Source organism: Kwoniella bestiolae, chromosome 2 (assembly GCF_000512585.2).
Source record: "Kwoniella bestiolae CBS 10118 chromosome 2, complete sequence".
NCBI classification, from domain to species: domain Eukaryota; kingdom Fungi; phylum Basidiomycota; class Tremellomycetes; order Tremellales; family Cryptococcaceae; genus Kwoniella; species Kwoniella bestiolae.
Genome location: NC_089242.1, coordinates 1,348,070 through 1,366,953, shown reverse-complemented (window position 1 = coordinate 1,366,953; position 18,884 = coordinate 1,348,070). Strand labels below are relative to the sequence as shown.

The 18,884-nt window shown below is 45.9% G+C and overlaps 6 protein-coding genes across 6 annotated transcripts; 4 read left to right on the top strand and 2 right to left on the bottom strand.

Moving 5' to 3' along the window:
* Positions 1–652: 652 nt before the first annotated feature.
* Positions 653–2,690, bottom strand: I302_103655 (uncharacterized protein; the record flags this gene model as incomplete). The annotated part of the gene is made up of 12 exons (XM_019189026.1): positions 653–807; positions 870–957; positions 1,027–1,034; positions 1,105–1,282; positions 1,345–1,433; positions 1,498–1,563; positions 1,630–1,722; positions 1,793–1,850; positions 1,910–2,056; positions 2,239–2,284; positions 2,346–2,371; positions 2,502–2,690. 12 exons carry the CDS (start codon positions 2,688–2,690, stop codon positions 653–655), a joined length of 1,143 nt encoding a protein of 380 aa, XP_019048588.1.
* An 879-nt stretch (positions 2,691–3,569) lies between these two features.
* Positions 3,570–4,879, top strand: I302_103654 (uncharacterized protein; the record flags this gene model as incomplete). Its single annotated transcript, XM_019189025.1, has 5 exons — positions 3,570–3,685; positions 3,778–3,993; positions 4,097–4,255; positions 4,401–4,562; positions 4,669–4,879. The coding sequence occupies 5 exons, from the start codon at positions 3,570–3,572 to the stop codon at positions 4,877–4,879; spliced, it is 864 nt and encodes a 287-aa protein (XP_019048587.1).
* Positions 4,880–5,300: 421 nt separating this feature from the next.
* I302_103653 (uncharacterized protein) lies at positions 5,301–7,943 on the bottom strand (the record flags this gene model as incomplete). The annotated part of the gene is made up of 8 exons (XM_019189024.1): positions 5,301–5,501; positions 5,607–5,693; positions 5,783–5,932; positions 5,993–6,238; positions 6,318–6,462; positions 6,530–6,591; positions 6,659–6,759; positions 6,845–7,943. 8 exons carry the CDS (start codon positions 7,941–7,943, stop codon positions 5,301–5,303), a joined length of 2,091 nt encoding a protein of 696 aa, XP_019048586.1.
* A 607-nt stretch (positions 7,944–8,550) lies between these two features.
* On the top strand, positions 8,551–12,522 carry I302_103652 (uncharacterized protein; the record flags this gene model as incomplete). The annotated part of the gene is made up of 12 exons (XM_065869708.1): positions 8,551–8,946; positions 9,038–9,251; positions 9,346–9,474; positions 9,578–9,713; positions 9,772–9,850; positions 9,908–10,004; positions 10,057–10,134; positions 10,195–10,892; positions 10,987–11,116; positions 11,190–11,363; positions 11,444–11,613; positions 11,725–12,522. The coding sequence occupies 12 exons, from the start codon at positions 8,551–8,553 to the stop codon at positions 12,520–12,522; spliced, it is 3,099 nt and encodes a 1,032-aa protein (XP_065725780.1).
* Positions 12,523–13,304: 782 nt separating this feature from the next.
* Positions 13,305–14,584, top strand: I302_103651 (60S ribosomal protein uL2; the record flags this gene model as incomplete). Its single annotated transcript, XM_019189022.1, has 4 exons — positions 13,305–13,310; positions 13,501–13,652; positions 13,910–14,483; positions 14,549–14,584. 4 exons carry the CDS (start codon positions 13,305–13,307, stop codon positions 14,582–14,584), a joined length of 768 nt encoding a protein of 255 aa, XP_019048584.1.
* Positions 14,585–15,270: 686 nt separating this feature from the next.
* I302_103650 (uncharacterized protein) lies at positions 15,271–18,605 on the top strand (the record flags this gene model as incomplete). The annotated part of the gene is made up of 7 exons (XM_065869707.1): positions 15,271–15,341; positions 15,433–15,519; positions 15,657–16,252; positions 16,381–16,654; positions 16,718–17,444; positions 17,519–17,727; positions 17,804–18,605. The coding sequence occupies 7 exons, from the start codon at positions 15,271–15,273 to the stop codon at positions 18,603–18,605; spliced, it is 2,766 nt and encodes a 921-aa protein (XP_065725779.1).
* Positions 18,606–18,884: the final 279 nt, after the last annotated feature.

Below are 18,884 nucleotides of genomic sequence, written 5' to 3'. Positions count from 1 at the left end.
CTTTTGCCCAAACGCAAGCCCAGCATATAATCTTCATCCCATTTGGCAAGTGGGGAACGTCCAAAAAGCGATAGGGGTGGGGCAAGTGATCGATCCTTTCCTGCGATCGTTCTCTAGTCGTGCAGTCCAACACCGGCGGATAGATTGCTGGGACCAGAATGACAATGTGTGAGAACGAGCTTCCGACTGAATTCGACGGGAGACTTGGTCGTGCCACTTCCCTCTGATGTTAATACGACCCCTCACTAACGGACCTTTCATAGTTTAATCAAGTGTGATACATTTGGAGAGTAGCAGAATCACAATAGACTATGACATCTTGTTAGTCGTTTTGCATAGTCACGCGAAGCTTTCTCAATGATTGCGAGGTTGTGACGAATGAGGTGAAGACTATGTTCACTTATTGGATCGCTGACGGGACAGATTATATAGCATTTCATAGCCCATAAGATACGAGAGAATATATATATTATACACAGTAGTTTATCATCATCTTATTACTTCCCTTCTTATATAGCCAATAACCAATATCAAATTTATATTATAAAACAGGATTCACGAAACGACAATTTGATTAATTTATCAATACATAATTTAATTCTGTATTTACCACCCGCTCTTCAGGATACCCAGCCCTCTATTCTGGCCTAACCTAAACATTAGCCATCGAGCTGATCAAGCCCGCGTTAGTAGCTGGCCCAGGTCCAGCTTCGGCATTATGGTGCTCGTCGTGAGCCGAGGCGGCAATTTGATGTGCGACATCACCGTTCATCCCTGCTGCGCCCATTCCACCGAGGTTCATGGGGACTAAGAGGGGCAGAAAGAAAAATCAGCATATATGGTATATTTCGGAGAGAGCGTCAACTCACCAAATACAACTTTACTGCCTGATGATCGAGCCATGTTTTGTAAGGCTTCGAGTTGTCGGATTTGCATGGCAGCTGGAGAAGCGAGGATCTAAATCACAATTTGGTAAGTCAGTAAATGCCCCATGGGTGATAGTAGGAGCAGAAGGGAGAAACGTACATCGGCAGCTAAAATAATGAAACGATATTAGCTAGAGTTTTTTCGAGCTTCCAGCACCAAAGCAACAAACAAACTCACCTTGTCTCATCAACTTGGCAGCATCGACTTCAGCTCTAGCAGCGATAACTTTACTTTCACCGATTCTCTTTTGAGTGGCGGCTGAAGACAATGATTGTTGGAGCTCAACTGAGAAGTTGATGTCTTTGAGTAAGATTGATTCGATGGCTACACCCCATTTCTCGGCAGTAGCTTCGATCTGTACGGTTGTATGAGGTTAAGCGTTTGTATGGAATTGATCACAGATGGGAACAGACTCACAATTTCTGCAACCTCACAGGCGAGACCTTCTCTGTCGGAAATGACACTTTGCAAGACTCTTCCACCAACAACTTGTCTAAGGGTGGTTTCTGCGATGCGTCATCGTCAGCTGACACTTTCCGCCTGAAAGATCCGTGGATTCGAGTAACTCACGAGCTCGCTCAACAAGAGCAGTTCGGACATCGTTGATACCGAATGCAGCTCGGTAAGGAGAGATGACTATCGAGTTGTCGTGAGATCAGCTGATGAGTGACTGCGCAGCGTCCAGCTTTAAATCATACTCACCGTGCCAACAGATAACACTGTCTACGTCTACTGAGACGTTATCTTTGGTTTGAACGGTTTGTCGAGGTACCGAGGTGAGTTGGATCTTGACGTCTGTCATGGTAGCAGGTCAGTTAGGACTGCTAGATACACCAGGTGAAACATATACATCCAATTGACTCACCAACAACTCGCACAGACTCGGTACAGACGTTGACCTTGACAAGACCAGGATCGACGGACTACCACCGAGTAATCTCGTCAGCTTTGCACAAGTGAATATGGCAATACCATGACCTACCTTGTAGAATTGACCGAATCGACTGACGAGACCAACTGACCCTTGACCGATATTGTGGAAAGGGTTTGGGAAGGGACAACAAGGGATCATACCGATGTTACCGATACATGATCCCAGGCCGTTCATCATGGAACCGTAGAAACCGTGCTGTGAGGATGAAGCTAGGTCAATATATGCATGAGAGAACTGTTAAAGAGCGCGTGCGGTGAGAGAGCGGAGTATGTATGCAATAAGTGATGCACGTTTGTGGGATACAAGATCTACCAGTCATGTGAACGAAAGTGGGGATGATCGTGAGAAAGGAATCGGATCACTAGTGCTAAACTCACTTGGATAGAGGATGTACCCAAATCTTGAGCGTAAGAAGGTTGCATCCTGCATGAGTAGCATGATCAGTGATTATGTCCTACGGTCGGTATAAGTGAGATCGACATACTCGTTCTTTCTGAGAGGTTGTACGGTCTATATTTGGAACGGTGTTCATAATTAGCATACCGATCTGAGCGCAAGCACGGATACTCTAGTCCGACGAGTGAACGATGGAAGAAAGATATGAAGGGTATCATAGTAATGAATGAAGGGATCAACTCACCAACAATCCACCCTCACCACCCTTTGGAGCAGCAGTAGTCATCTTGGGTTGTCTAGGTTGATCGTCTGTAACATATCGATGGAGATCATCGTCTCCTTGAGGTGCTTTACCTGTACCGACCGGGGATGACCCGTTGTTGACGGTGGTACCGTCCATTGAAGATTTGTATGCTGGTGCTGGAGCTGACATCGTGTATAGTCAGTTATTGTATAGCTTGGTATTGAGTTGTTGAGTATTAGTTGATAAGTGGTTGATTGATAAGTTCGATCTTGAAATTGAATGATGGTAAGTTGAAAGTGGCGATGACATTTTTATATATATCTGATGTTCGGGATATTTCTGTATTTCTCTGATCCGGAGCATTCCTCAATTCCTCAATTTCCCTCATTCGGTTATTGTTGTACCCTTAACATTGGCATCTTGGCTATTCTTGGCACTGCTTTCCTTTTTCCTGTTTAATCACCTGTACGTTATCATGCTGCTAACCCATTCAAGTAACTAAGGTAACCTATATCTTATAAGCTTGTTACCCCTCTTACGCCGTACCTCTCTCTCCACTCTCTTTGCCTGAGCTTACTCGAGAATAAACTGACGGTCTTGACCGATGCACCGATGTGATGTCGTCATGCTATGCGCTATATTCGCTGTACGCTACACCTTTAACCTAGATCTTGTTCCTTCCTTCCCCCTTCCCCCTTGACTCCGGGGCCCGCCCGTCTGAGCAGTACAGGGAGGATAGGTCTTGTCCTCGGTGGATATCAAGGAATGGCATGAATGTGACCTGTAATTGTGATGCCGGTTCCGCGAAGACCGGCATGAAGATGTACCTGACTTTACGGTGGTGGTGTGATACGATAGGCTATCTCCGTCTCGTCAGTCTTTCAACATTCCACAGGAGTACTGTACCTCGTCCATCACCACCATCATTCATCATTCTTCACGTTATTTCTAATCCGTACAGTAATCCTTGATTTATCGGTTACATACCTCACAGCATTACCGAATCAACCACGGCCGAAATCGTCTATCATCTAACGGAAACTACGGATAAGATAGTCCAGTCTCATCATGTCCTCGACTCGTTCTTGGCAATCTAATCTCTTGTTCCTATCTCTGGTGTTTACCTTCCTCGTCCTCGGTGGAGCAGGAGTGGGAGCAGCCGCGGCCGAACTGAATGATGATAGGTAAGTTGGGTGGTCGTATTGACCGATAAGATCATCTACCCCTCGCTTCGGTATGTACAGAGGTACTCATCATCTTCCTATACTCTCCGCAGCCCCGCCCAAACCAAAACCAAATCGTCAGAAGGGATCCTGGGCACGGTGAAGCACCTGTACAACGTAGCTGTCAAAGGCCCCGACCCGACTCTACTATATGAGAAAGATGCAACAGACGGTATCGAGAGATTGACGGATGATAATTATGTGGATAAGGTTGAGCATCCATTGGATGTGGGAGGGGAGCGGAAAGATGAAGTTTGGGTTGTACTTGTGTAAGTTTGTTTACTTTCGTCTTTCAACCATGTCGAGACGACTCAGTGGAAATCAAGCTCTTAGAGAGAAGGGGTAGTATTGCTGATACGTCAATGAGACTAGACATGGTAAAGCCGGGGACGCAGCTTCAGAGATGTTATTAGAGTACCACAAACAAGCTTCCGACCTGGTAAAGAACGATCCGGAGATGGGTAATGTGAGATTCGCAAGGTTGGATTATGTATCTGCTTGGAAGACATGCACGAGGTGGTTACTGAATAGGTGTGTTTGGTTTTCTCTCGGGATGCAGAATATCACCATTGGCATTGCCCATATCATCAGTTATATCGAATGTCTGAAGATAACGAAGAGAATAGGATGAGGAGAAGTGTTCCGCTAACTCGCTTTTCTCTTCGGTGCGACATAGACCACCATACCTAATCATCATAACCTCCCAAGGAAGACACCTCCGCTTCATCCCCACCCAATCATTAGGCAAAGAGCCCTCAAGCCTGTACAGCGTAATCCGAGAGAAGATGTATGAGGTGATTTTACCGTGGAATGGAAGGTGGTCGCCTGGTGGAGATCGGTGAGTTGACTGGGCCACTGCTCAGATCACTTCCATAGGGTTACTGCGATCCTTCCCGAATAACAAGCATGACTGACCTATGATCCTTATTGATTGTATGTGCCAGATCATACATCATCGAACATTACATAACCCTCCAAGAAACCATCTCAAAATACACCCACAATATTCCCAATTGGGTGATCCTGGCATTTACGGGGATAGTAACTCAACAACTTATGAGTTGGTTACATTCGTCTCCCACCCCGCCTACTGCACAGCCAAGACAGGTGAGAAGGGTAGAGCGGGTGGTAATCAAGGAAGATAAGAGGGCATAAGGAATGAGAAGATACGAGCATTGATCGACTGCTTGGGAATCGAGGAAAATGGAGAAAACTCCTATATATAGAGAATAGAACGAATCTCACAATTTTCATAGTGATAGTCAATATGTAAGTCCAATACATATCGATATGCCCGATCAGAGGTTACTGGTGATAATGATATACAAACAACCTATATTATGTATACTGAAAGACTTGGTAAGAAAGATACAATATTTAACATGAAATGTTCAAAATCGAAATTGTACGAAACCGAAACCGAAACCTGTGTTTATCAATTCTTCTAAATTCTTTCCAATCTCCGCTTTTAAACTACGCCTCAACAGAAGAACAATCCTATCTCCTCCTTCCCTGTCCTATCAAAGAACAAACCCAATTTCCCATCCATTTTCCCCAATCATCCTAACTATCATGTTCACAACGCAGGACTCCCCCACGTCCGCTTCTCCAACTTCCTATTCGCAATTTCCCAAACCATCAATCGTCTAAAGAATGGCATATTCTCAGAGGTGAATTCGAATGGTTGATTCTTCAAATCACGTCCTCGAGTTATCATTTCTAATGTCTGGCATGAGAAGACTCCGCAGTCTGATCCGTTATCTTGTTGAGGGGTGTTCTGTGGTCATAGCGGAATTAGCATTTTTGAACTCCACCCATGATAATGTAAATGCTATTCAATCATTGCAGGACGAACGGATACCCTGTGGATAAATCGACTTACGTCGTTGAATTCCTCGGTCCAGCCTTCGAAATCAAATGGAGTTTTCTTTCGCTCCTTGTGCTCGTCATTCAGATATCCTCGGACTCGCTACAAGTACACCCACCATCAGTATTAAGTCTTATAAGTGGCAATCTACATCAGTAGGGAAAGCATGATGCGATGTCTCATTCACTCACCCTGAAGATACCATTTCTGTGTGCACCAAAATCCCCCATCGAGTCATAATACTCTATCCTCTTCTCCTTGAGGTTGATAGCACAAGCCGTCCAATGCATGTTCCCAATATTTACAGGGAAAATCACCAAATCCTTCGAGAATAGGTCGATCTATACATGACGGAATATGATCAACTCTTTTCCTCTTCCATGCTTGGACTTCCAACTCACCTTCTTGGTCCATCTCTTGACAGCACTATACCCCTTCTCACTAAGCCTCTGATAAAAGAACGAGTTGAATGCGTGTAGTTTCAAGTTTCCCTTCTCTTTCGCACGTTCGTCCATCAAAGCGATATAGAAATTCATAATCTCGTCGTCTAGCCATGTGCCATTCTTTAACCTCTGGATGGACTTCGCTTCGCACTCTGCTGTGGAGACTCTCGATTTGAAAGCAGGGTCTTTCAGATGCGCGGTCACCTGATTTGTCGTAAAACAACACCCAGTCAGCTGATCAGATTGCTCAATTGTGGGGTGAGATGGGGCGGGAGATGCTCACCTGAGCTTCTTGCTCTGGGTTCAGTAATTTGGGTACCTTTGGTTTCTTCGCTTTGAGTTTCTCTTTAATCTCTTCTTCTTTTCGTGACTCCTCATCTTGTATTTCTGCGATCGTCTGATATACCCTATCCAGATCGAAGACGGGACTGATGAACATGACAGGTCAGTCTAATTGCACATTCTACATATTGATATGTTCAAAACGCTACTTACAGTCTTTGACTCTGATCCCGGGCATCTCTACCTTGCTGTCTCTTTTTCACTGGATCATACGTCTAAAACCGATAACAGAAGCTCAGCGACACTGATAGCTGTGTACCAAGGCATCAAAGGGAGACTTACGGTCTTGGTCGAAGTGATCTTATCATCTATTGTGGTGAATCTGGGTTGATGAGACATCAACATCTTCGCATAAGTCGACTTATCGTTGAACCCCGCATGAGCTATTACACAAAGACACACAAAGACACACAAACCAGGCTTCAGCTATCTTTGCAACTCGTCAACCAAATTAGGGATGTAACTTACTCAGAGTCCTTTGCACAATTTCTTGTGGATTGCTGATAGATCTACCAACAAATAGGTTTTTCACGCTTTCCACGGCTCTACTAAGTTTGGGATCCGCCTTAACCTTTTCATCACTTTCCAGATTTGTGACCCATCTTAGTGTAAACGAGTTTTCGATCTCCTTGATCTTCTCTGGTGATCTCAGATTGCTAGACTTCTTCCTTCGTCGGTACTGTACGCTACTTGATGAGGAAGTGACGGATTCACTAGGAGAGACACTGCGCTTCTCCCATCCTTTCTTCTTTGGACGAGGGGTACTATCTACATCGACGTGAACATCAGGTCTTGAAGGTTGCTTGCTCAGAGAGGATGGTCCGGCTCGTTTGTCGGCATTATACTCGAATGTGTATTTCATCAAGCCAGATCGAGGAATTGTGCCAGCCTTCTGGGAGTCCGGTGGTGTAGGAGGGTGCTGATCTAGCTGTTTCAAATCTGGTAATAAAAGCTTTTTCGTCGATGACGACCCTTTCTCTGTTTTCTTTACATCCTGGGAATCTGGAGGGGTGGGTAGTTGACTCTGTGATACTACTTGTGAGAACGTTTCTGGGAAGAGGTTTGGTGATAGATCGGGTGATAGGGGTTTCATCTGACGGCTTGGTCCAGCTATGCCGTTTGTTTCCAACTTCTTTGGGCTGACAGAGCGTCCGCTGTTTTTGGGTTTGGATGAAAAGGGGATCTCCGCATCATCATCCAGTTCGCTGACGTCTATTGGATGAGCTGATGATGAGCCTGCACTGTGCCCATTAGGTATCCGTGATGATGGTGAAGGAGGTTTGTTATATGATTCTAGCATATCCAGCGAACCACCAGGATGAATCTCGAAGATCTCTTGAGGAGTATTGGAGAACATGGAAGGAACAAATTTCTTGAGGATGTTTGATCCTATCTCGTAGAACGTTTTGGACTGTTCAGGAGCTGACCTTGCTGATTGCTGATGTTGATTCAGGTTTGAAGCTTTGCGCTGCTGCGACGAAGACCTTCTCCTCTTCGTTTGGTGGTGATTGTGGTTTGCCGAGTCTGATACAGAGGAAGAGCGTCGCTTGAGGATTGATTTGGACATTTGGATGAAAGGTCTATCGGTTGAATGAGTGGAGAGAGAGAGGGGATGAAAGGAAGGGAGCGAGGTTGAAGAGTGGTAGAGTACTTGAGATATCTATCTTGGTTCAGTGATAGAGGTAATGGATGGGTTTGGGGTGTGTTCAAGGTATCTCATGTGTGTCTCGATGTCGTTGGAGAGTGATGGATCATGTATCTCGATGTCATGATGTGGAGAAAGACGGATGAAGGATAGAAAGTTGAAAGACTCATGCTCATGCTCATGCTCATGTCAACGCGTAGTTATAGGAGATTTTTGGATGGTAACGGAACCAAATACACGTGGTGGATACACTGTACACTATATGTCAATCACTCAACTCCACTTGCATGACGGCAAACGAAAACAATACACTGTTATATACACTTTCACTTATAACATCACACGACATCATCACCTCATCAGACATCAGCATCATACTTCCAAGACTACTGCTCAAGCTAGGTAGCCGCTGAGATCAATTTCATATCAAGCATAGAAGGAACTTTCACTAGATCAAGTCAGATCGACCTCCAGTCGCGCGATCAATCGATTACACTCTGATCGGTTCGCGACTTGACTTTGCATTTGGATGACAGGATTACAGCACACCGTATCATCTGCAGATCTATCATCGGATGGAGTAAATCAAGAAGCTGAGTCTTCTACATCGGCTTCACGACAAGCTATGAAGGAGGAACAGGAAGCTGGTGGATCCGGTGATATGGTAGAGACAGATATTGAGACTGAGGATCCCTCTTCTGGTCCTTCTTCTTCCGCTTCAAAGTCGCAAGATGGTGTAGAGGTAGAACAGGGAGAAGGAGAAGGAGATAAAGATGATATAGTCATGGATGAGTCGAAGCCCGATGGCGAGGTGGATGAAGAACCGATAAGTGGGATGATAGAGGAAGATACGGGTAATATCAATGGTGAGGGCGAGGGGGATGATCTGGATAATACATCGAATCAGGATGGGAAGCGCGTAAAGGTGGGTCATCTCTCTATAGATAATCCCAGTGGAGGAAGGAGATCCATTCGGTGATAATGGTCCAGAGCGCTTATGCTTTGTACGTGAATAGGTGTACGAACTCCAAGATACATCATGGCATGATCGAGGTACAGGGTTCTGTAAAGGCATATACGATGATACGCAGGATATAGCATTGATCATAGTGGAGAAAGAAGATTTCTCCTCGGACGGTGGGAAGGTAGAAGCTTCAGGTGGATTTTTGAAAGAGGAGTTGTTGTTGAGCGCGAGGGTGGAGAAGGAGGATATATATGGTAAACAGCAGGGTGAGTACTTCTTTCTCCATGTTTCATGGATCTTCACTATAGACATCTTGATCTGGGTCATGGCATTTGCTGATGTCGATGACTATATTGGCAGATACGCTCATCGTATGGACCGAACCAGCTACAGGTCTAGATATGGCCCTCTCATTCCAGGATCCAGAAGGTTGTGAAGACATTTGGCAGTTCATATGCGAAGTACAACGTCATCTGCTGAGTATGACTTGTAAGTCTCATTCGTACTTCCTTCCCCTTTTTATCCCAAGAAATGTAAATATAAGCTCAAATACGAGGTATACGAGCTGATTACGTCATAACCCATCCAACAGCCGAAGTGGAATCCCAACAAATACCATCATCCTCTTCACCAATCACCAACTCACCTGTGATAGGTCCTGGTGCGCTGGCTATGCAGATGTCTGACTCGAGAGTACCCTGGCAGATCCCTACTTTAGCGAATATCCGGTCAGTTTTCCTTTTCCCAGACGATCGGACCAAACTGACTCGACGCACCATGCCACAGTGAACAAGAAATGTTTATAAGGATGCAAGCTAAGTCGCCGATAGGGAGAGAACGGGCAGTGGAACATATACTGAACGAAGTGAGCTGCGCAGTCCGTGCAGGTGTATATGGCAAAGCTCACTCATGGCGCTTTCAGGACTATATAAAACACCTCATAACGGTACTGGAACAAGCTGAGGATCTGGAAAGCCTGGAAGATTTGCATGCGTTGTGTTCTCTCATGCAGACGATAAGTGAGCTGATCTTTCTAGAGTGCGACGATACGAGAGCTGACTCCGCTTCTAGTACTGTTCAATGACAATGGTGTCTTCGAGTATATCCTGCAGGACGATGTTTTCATGGGCGTGATGGGAATGTTGGAATGTAAGCTGATCGGTGTGATTTCCTTTGCCTCGAAGCTGACGTACATCATGACACATCCAGACGATCCCGAATTCCCTGGCCTGAAAGCATCCTATCGACAGTATTTCCAAGAGACCGCCCGCTTCCGCCAAGTCGTAGAGATCAAGGATGAGAACATACGCAACAAGATACATCAGACATATCGACTCCTCTATCTCAAAGATGTAGTTCTGGCCCGTGTATTGGACGATCCGACATTCAACATCCTTAATGGGTTCGTATTCTTCAACCAAGTGGACATCATCAATTACATACAGCAGAACGACGCGTTCCTGAATCAGCTATTCAGCGGATTCCACGATTCACCTTCCACCTCTTCACCCTCGTCATCCTTATCAAAGGCGGAACCATTAGACGAACGAAAGCGCGACGTGGTGATTTTCCTACATCAACTGATGATCATGGGTAAAGGAGTACAATTACCAGGAAGATTAGCGCTATATCGAAATTTGGTGGAAAGAGGATTATTGTTTGTTTGTGAATGGGCATTCAGGAGATCTGAAGCTCAACTTCTGCATGCCGGTGCGGAGATATTGACTCTGGCGGTGGAACATGATGCGAATGTGGTTCGGTTGCATGTCTTCAAGGAGGACGAGGCGAAGAGGAGGACACTGGTATTGGAGATCATACATTTGTTGCATACTACGAAGAACTTGGGATTGATGTCGCAGATGAGCGATACGCTTAGGACTTTGATGGAAGTTCCACCTGAAAATGAGGTGAGTGGAGTGCGCTTTAAACCACCTGATTTGAACTTGGTCTATCTGTGATAGGACCATCGACGCTAACGCTGAAATTTGGTGGTGGATATAGGCCTTCGTAGCACGTACGAAAGAGGGTCCGTTGTCCGAATCGTTCAGTACTTATTTCTACGAGCATTGTGCGAGTGTGTTGTATAAGCCTTTGTTGGATGCTCCGGATATCAAAGCGGAAGTGACCAAAAGTCAGTGTCATCATTCTCTTCCCCTTTGATTTATGTTTCAGACAACTAATATGACCATTTGATGATGCCGCAGATAAACTGTTCCAGCTCAGTCGTGAACACATAGCTCTCTTACAGCATTTGATCGAACTCCTGTCATTCAGCATAATCAATCACGCGCATAAGGCATCGTATTTCGTTCTCGCCAATCCGGTGTCGAAGAAGGTGGTTCAGCTGTTGTATGTGAAAGATAAGCCTTTACGCCATGGTACGTGCTTGTCTCTTTAAGTAAAATGTACACGTACTGTGTTGAGGGTCTTGACTGACTGATGTCTTCTGTGGTCATAGCTTGTCTACGATATATTCGAGCTTGCTTGAAAACATCCAACCACTTCATGCATCGATATTACGTCAAGAATGACTTGTTCTTACCGCTATTAGAACTGCTCGAGGAAGAAAGTGTAAGGGACAATATGATGAGTTCGGCTTGTATGGATGTGCTGGAGCTGATCAGGCGGGTAAGTGTGCTGTATCTCTATACCTATGATATAAACCGTTCATCTGCTTTACAAGCGATTGAACTCTTGTAGGTTTAGTCAAGCTGATACTTGATCGTTATCATATAATAGGACAACCTCAAGGTAATAATCAATTACCTATTCGAGACCTACCGTCTCCGACTCGACAAATTATCATCCCGAGCATTCCTCCGGAAGTACATCTCAGGTCTACGCAACAGATGGGAAATCAACAACGAGCCTCCCCCACCTGTCCAGCAGCCCTCCATCGTCCCAGATACGGTGGAATCAAGCAAAGCCCAAGCTGAGGAGGATTACTTTAATGGATCGGACGATGAGGAAGCGGAACCTGCTACGGCCACGGCGGAAGTGCCAAGTAAGAGGAAAAGGATGTTTACGCATGGTGGTGGGCCTAAGAAACGTCCTGCGGGAGCTAGGAAGCAGGTCGTCGTTCCTGGTAATAAAGCCAGGCGACCCGCTCCAGAATCGGAATCTGAACCTGGACCGGAGAGACCTAGTAGTGCGTTAGGATTGGATTACGACGATGGGTCGGATTCGGACTCTTCCACGGGTCAGAAATCGCCAAGAAATCAACCTATATCATCGATGACTTCGAACAAGGAAGAGGGAGATGAGGGAGAAGGGGAAGGCGAGGGGTTGGAAGATGTACAAATGCGTATGAGGGCGAAGCGACAACGTGAAGAAGAGGAGGAAGAGGGGTTCGCGGGTTTATTGGTCGGTGCGAAAGGTACACCTAATCCCGATCCTACGAAAGAGGAGGAGGTGGTTGATGAGGGCAAGGATAAAGACTTGACGAAGGGGACAGGGTCGGGGACGGGGAATAGCGTAAAAGATATGGGGAAGAAGATAAGGTTGAATTTGGGATTTGGGAAGAAATTGGGCAAGTAGAGTGTTTTGGTGTTTCTAGAATGTGTACGAAGTTGGTTGAAGGAAATCTGATTAGCCTATTATGTATAATACTTTCATTCCATCATCTTATCATTTCTCTCCTATCATCGTTTTCTTGTTTTTGAGAAAGTATATGAGATGTTCAGTCAGTCTTTCAGGTTATTCAACATTTCATCATTTTATCATTCTATCATTTTATACGAAGTTATGGTCATGACTTTATCAGAGAAGGAGAGAGAGAATTGCGATGTATGGTGTTGCACTCGAATGTTACACACACGCATCTGGCTGCCCTTTCAGAATACGTAAGAATGGTGTGCACGAGTGATAATCGGTATATTGTGCAGAGTGTGCTAAGAGAAGTCCATAAACAAACCATGCATGAGCGAGGTGATCGGTGAACTGCAGAAACAGTCAAAATCGTAGCTATCGGTGTTAAGTACAAACACCGACGCTCACTGGCCTGGGGGGATAGTTGATATATCCGAGTGTGGCACCTCTCATTGCATCTCCTGCTAGAATTCATTATGCAGGGTCTTGGTCTCACACCATACTACCCATACCACTCTGGTGCACACAGTGCATACACTGCTCGGTGCGTACTGTACACTACCACTACCACTCACTCACCAGCCAATTTTCATCAAAACCTCTAATTCAGACTTGTTGTTGATCTTCCTCATCCTTCAAGTCTTAACCGACCATCAAAAGTATTTCGTGAGTTTGCTCTGTTCTTCTGCAGTAGATGAGAGTATAGCTGATTGGGTTGTTTGGTATAGAAAATGGGTGTAAGTCGTCTCTCTGATCGGTTGTCGAAGAAGCTGGAAAATAGGGAGGATGATGGATCAGATGGTATAGCGAGATAGACGACGAGGATAGAGATGGCATAGAGAGAGAGATCATATAGACAAGGCTTGAGACGGGAGAATAATGGAGAGAACGGCCGATCTGACTTTGTTTTGTTTTATGCGACTATAGCGAGTCATCCGAGCTCAAAGAAAATCTGGGGGTATCTTCAAATCCCACACCCACCACAACAAGAACCCTGCTCGATTGAGGAACCTCGATTTCGCCGAGAAGAACGGTTACATTCGAGGTGTTGTTAGGGAGGTTATCCACGATGCTGGACGGTGAGTTTGGGTTTTGGTTTTGGAGAATACATGATCTAGTGGAAGTAGTGGTGTAGGAAAGATAGTGTGGGAGGATAGAGCGGGCGGTCTGGTCATTGTTAGGGCGAATATCGCAAGACAACAAGATCGTCAAATTAGATGATAAGGAGTGGATGCTCGGTATCCGTTAGAGTGGAAGATGTTTTCGTGAAAAACAGGATTACAGAATATCTTGTCTGGCATAGAGCCCTCGCTGATGCTCGTGCTCTCTTTTCCAGAGGTGCTCCCCTCGCCACCGTCGTCTTCCGAGACCCATACCGATACAAGCTCCGAAAGGAGACCTTCCTCGCCGCCGAGGGTATCTCCACCGGCTCATTCATCTACGCCGGTAAGAAGGCTACCTTGAACGTCGGAAACGTCCTCCCCATCTCCCAATGCCCCGAAGGAACCATCGTCTGCAACGTCGAGGAGAAGATCGGTGATCGAGGAGCTCTGGCCCGAACCTCCGGAAACTACGCCACCGTCATTGGACACTCTGAGACCGGTGTTACCCGAATCAGATTACCTTCCGGTGCCAAGAAGACCATCCCCTCCCGATGCAGAGCTACCGTCGGTATCATCGCTGGTGGTGGAAGAATCGACAAACCCTTCCTCAAGGCCGGTCGAAAACACCACGCCATGAGAGCCAAGAGAAACTCATGGCCTCGAACTCGAGGTGTTGCCATGAACCCCGTTGATCACCCTCACGGTGGTGGTAACCATCAACACATCGGTCACGCCTCTACCATGGCCCGAGATGCCCCATCCGGTCAAAAGGCTGGTCTTATCGCTGCCAGAAGAACTGGTCTTCTCGTGAGTAAACCTTTAGCTGTACTCGTACGGAATACTCTGCTGATCATATTTGTCTTGGACTATAGCGAGGTACCGCCGGAAAGACCGTCGACACTGCTTAAGCTTCTTGATAGCTTGGGTATGGTTGATGGACTGGTCAGTGAGAGTTGTAGGAGTTGGAGCTGGAGTTGGGAAAGTAGATATGGTCCGATTGGGATGGATGGATCATCATCTCTTTTCAAAATTTGGGATAGCAGTAAAAGGAGTTTCACTAGAGATTATGTACTCTTCCCTCTTCTTTTATGCAAATTCTTTTGGACGAACGAATGGGTGAAGCTCATGGACAATGTGTGGTGGACGCGGCTTTGTAGTGAATTTCTCAGATCGCACCTGTTCAACTGAGCAGTTTTTGTCAATAAGCAATAAACCTCCTTCAGCTTGCGCGATGGTTGTGATCGAGGACGTGAGATGCATCCTAACAGATGGCTATGGAAGTGACTTGGGAGTGTCATGTATGGTGCATGGATGTATGGGGGGGTATGACGACGTTTGTATGATGATGAAGGGATTGAATTCAGGAACAAGACTTTCCGCAACCTTGAATCGACCAAGTATGTTGACATATCTACATCTTTCCTTCCTTCCTTTCCTCACTCTGTATCCTTTCATCTTACCATCCCATCTTTTGATCTCTTACATCTCGCCATAGTCGATACCTTATACTGAGACGAGATGTGCTCTTAACATCTCCTCTTCTCTCTTACACAGCGAGGTTCAACATCTCCCCCTCTCGGAGCTTCCCGATAAGATGTCCAGAAGACAATCCCAGACCGTCTCCAGGTCTGGAGGTGAAAGAAGATCTGCTGCTGACCTTGATCGGTAAGCAATCTTATCATCTCGATCACTCATCCAGCGATATCGCACCGATGGGAGATAGGCCAAAGCTGACTATACATCGCCTGTGACGCAGCGACGCCCGAAGTGAAGCTGGCAATTTGAATGGTATCTTGTCGAGCCTACCGCCGTGGAGTAGAGAAGCGGAGCAAGTCAGGCAGAGGTATGTGGTCTCTATTCTATACTCTTCCTCTTCTCCCTTCGCAATATCGTATACATACTACCAGCTATTGTACGATATACAATTGTTCTTTACATCTGCAGAATGAGTCAAGCTGACATTCTTCCTCCTGCCATCAGATGCCGTGATACACATCTCCTCCTAATCTTCTCTCACCCCTTATCGCCCTACTACCAATCCCTAGATAACCTGTGGCATCAAACTTCCTACCTCATCATATCAGCCTACCGAAATATCATATCCAATATCGAGCGCTCTTCCTCTTCCCCTTCCTCACAAGGAAGAAGAGACGGAAGGAGAACAGATAACAATGCCAACGCCAACGCCCAAGGCAATGAACTACGAAAAGTTATCACGAGGTTCAAACAATTCTTAGCTAGTGAAGAAAGCTTTTACAAATCTTTGATATCTAGGATATACAATTACTACGACTTGTTTAAAATCACCAGTATCTCTAGGGCTTTGGTTCAGGTCAAGATTCCCCTCGGTAACGATTACGATGATAACGAAGATGGCGGACAGGAGAATAGAGATAAGATTGGATTGATCTATAAGGGGCTTATCTGTCTGGGAGACTTGGAGAGGTATAAGGAACAGTATTATGGTCAACAGCAGAATCAAAAGTCAAATAGAAGAGGTACTGGAGGGGCAGAAGAGAGGTTCGGTGAGGCTAGGAAGTATTATGAGGTCGCTAGGAGTGTACAGCCTGATGATGGTGAGTCCCTCTCTGGCTTATCATAACTATCACTACGGTTCTTCACCATCTTCGACAACCTGTGATCCATATGTAGTGTAAGGTGATGGGCTTGACAACAGCTAATATAATCTCTTTCTCGTCCCCAGGTGCCGCATTCAACCAGCTTGCCGTTATCTCAACTTACACTTCCGACTCGTTCTCTACCACATATTACTACTTCCGAGCATCGGCTATACGGAATGCATTCAAAGGTATCGACGGGATCTTGTATGAGTACCTCGGTAAAGCTACGGAACGATGGAGGGGCAGGAGGAAGGAAGAGAAGGAAAGAGAAGAGTCAGCGGTAGAAGCAGGGAATGAAGTGAGGAAGTGGAAAGAGGAGATGATCGTTCTGGTGGGGATATTGTATCTCAAAGCTGGGTCAGTTGTGGGAAGCCAGAGTCGACAAGTGCCGCAGCTAACATTCTTCTTTGGTATGAACAGCTTCTCATTCATTCCTACACTACAACCCATTCTACTTGATCAGTTTGGCTCATTGTTGCGATCCCGTCAACTATCTACCGAAAACATAGTCAAAACTGTCATCATAGTCATAGGATTACACCACCACGCGCGAAACACAGCAGGGATAGAACAGGATCCCAAGCTCATTCAGCGATCTCACGAAGGTGAATTCCGATCTTTGGAACTATTATTGGGCATATCGGAGGTTATAATGAAAATTGCATGTGAGGAGATCGAAGAAGTCAAATCTACATTAATCAACGAAAGCGCTTTAGCTACCGATAATCACGAAGACGAAGGAGAAGGGGACGATCTGACTGTATATATCAGTGCGATCTTACGAAGGATCTTACCTAGTTTGAGAATCGTTTCGAAATGGATCAAGCTGGATTTGGAATATCTATTTCGACAAAAGGAATCCCACCCTACTTCGACGATCATCAAGGACTTCTGGATAACGTATAAGAAGTTGATTGATGAGTTGTTGGGGGTATTCCCGATCTCGCAATTACCTTCTTTGCCCGAACCTCTCGAGGAAGATCTAGATATGAAGGGGTTCTTACCCCTTCAAAGAGGGATCACTACCGAGGGTGGATCGAATGAGAGTAATGACTTGGAAGGTCAGGGAGAAGTTCATCCGAACGAGGAGCAGTTGATGAGGTTGGCGGATATTCAGGTGGACGCAAAGTTGATCATGCAGAGTGCTGTGAGTAGAATTTTGCCATGTTTCTATGTCACCTTCAATGAGGTTTTAACTGATTTGTCTGTACCAAATTGCAGGTCGGTTCCGCTTTACTCGGTAATGAACTGTCTCTACCACTGAAAATCAACTCGAGAGAACAGGAGTCGGACATTGCATCTGTTAGTACGGAGACTGAAGATGATCCTGTTAATTTGGCTATGAGGGCTACGTTGGCTTCGAAAAGTAGTATTGATGGGGACGAGGAGAAGGAGGTTGAAGCAGATGAAGAGATAATATGGAATAAGAGGTATGCCTGCTTCGTCTCCGGCTAGACTCTTCGATGCTTCGCAGTTGTTCATCAAGCTGATACCGTTTGTGTCTAGTCCTCCACCCGGTTTCCCTCCTCCAGCTGCGTCAATGCCCGTACCTCCTCCGTCAGCAAAGAAGCCCACAGCGTATGATCTACTGCAAAACCTGATGTTGGAAAATACACCTACTCCGCCTGCTCATACCGCACATCTACCACCTACCACCTCATCGCCTTCTTTAGGCATCCCGCACTCGCCCCATGCCGTTCCCTCTACTACACCTGGAAATGGGGGATTGCTTTTTGGCTCAAGTGGGAATGTTCTTGGACAAGGAGGGAGTAGTATTTGGGCAATGACGAGGGAGGAGAGTGAGAAGGGTCAAAAGAGGTCAAGTACGGGTATGGGGCAGGCTAATATTGCTGCTATATGGGGTAATCCGACGGCGGTTGAGAACAACGTACATGGTACTCCTCCAACCGCGAGTGCTTACTATGGTCAACATAGTCATCATCCTCAACAGGTATCACAAGCACCAGCGAACGTACCTCAAGCTTCCGCTGCTCAACAACAATTCTATACTCACAGTCAAGCTCAGTATCCGTACCAACCTCAATCTAATCAACACCCACCTCCTATCAATACCCAACAACATGTCCCGGCTGGAAGCAATACCTGGGGAACATCCAATATCCCATTACCATTGCCGTTGCCCCTCCCTCAACAACAACCTATCTCCTCTGCTTATCCCTATGACCAAACCCCTAATCAGAATTCCAACGTACCATATTACCTCCAACCGGCTTACTATAATGCTAAACCTTACGGCAACTGGGGACAAGGAACTGGAACTGGAGCTGGAACTGGCACGGGACCATAAGTCACAAGGCTGAAGGCGACGAGTCAAGGGTAATAGGCTGGATGTCCAGATCGATGAGACGGATGCGGAAGAACCTCATCCACTTGCTTCAAACCTGATCAACAAGTGGTAGCCAGGGTCAGGGGTGATCTGCGAATCCCATTTGGTCTTGTAAAGTTGGCGAAGATCGGAATGACGTGATGGTAATAGAGAGTTGTGGATGATGAAGGAAAGATGACAACGTGATTGAAAGGCGAATTTCGCTGAGGTCAGAGCGAGATAGTGTAGATGTTAAATGAT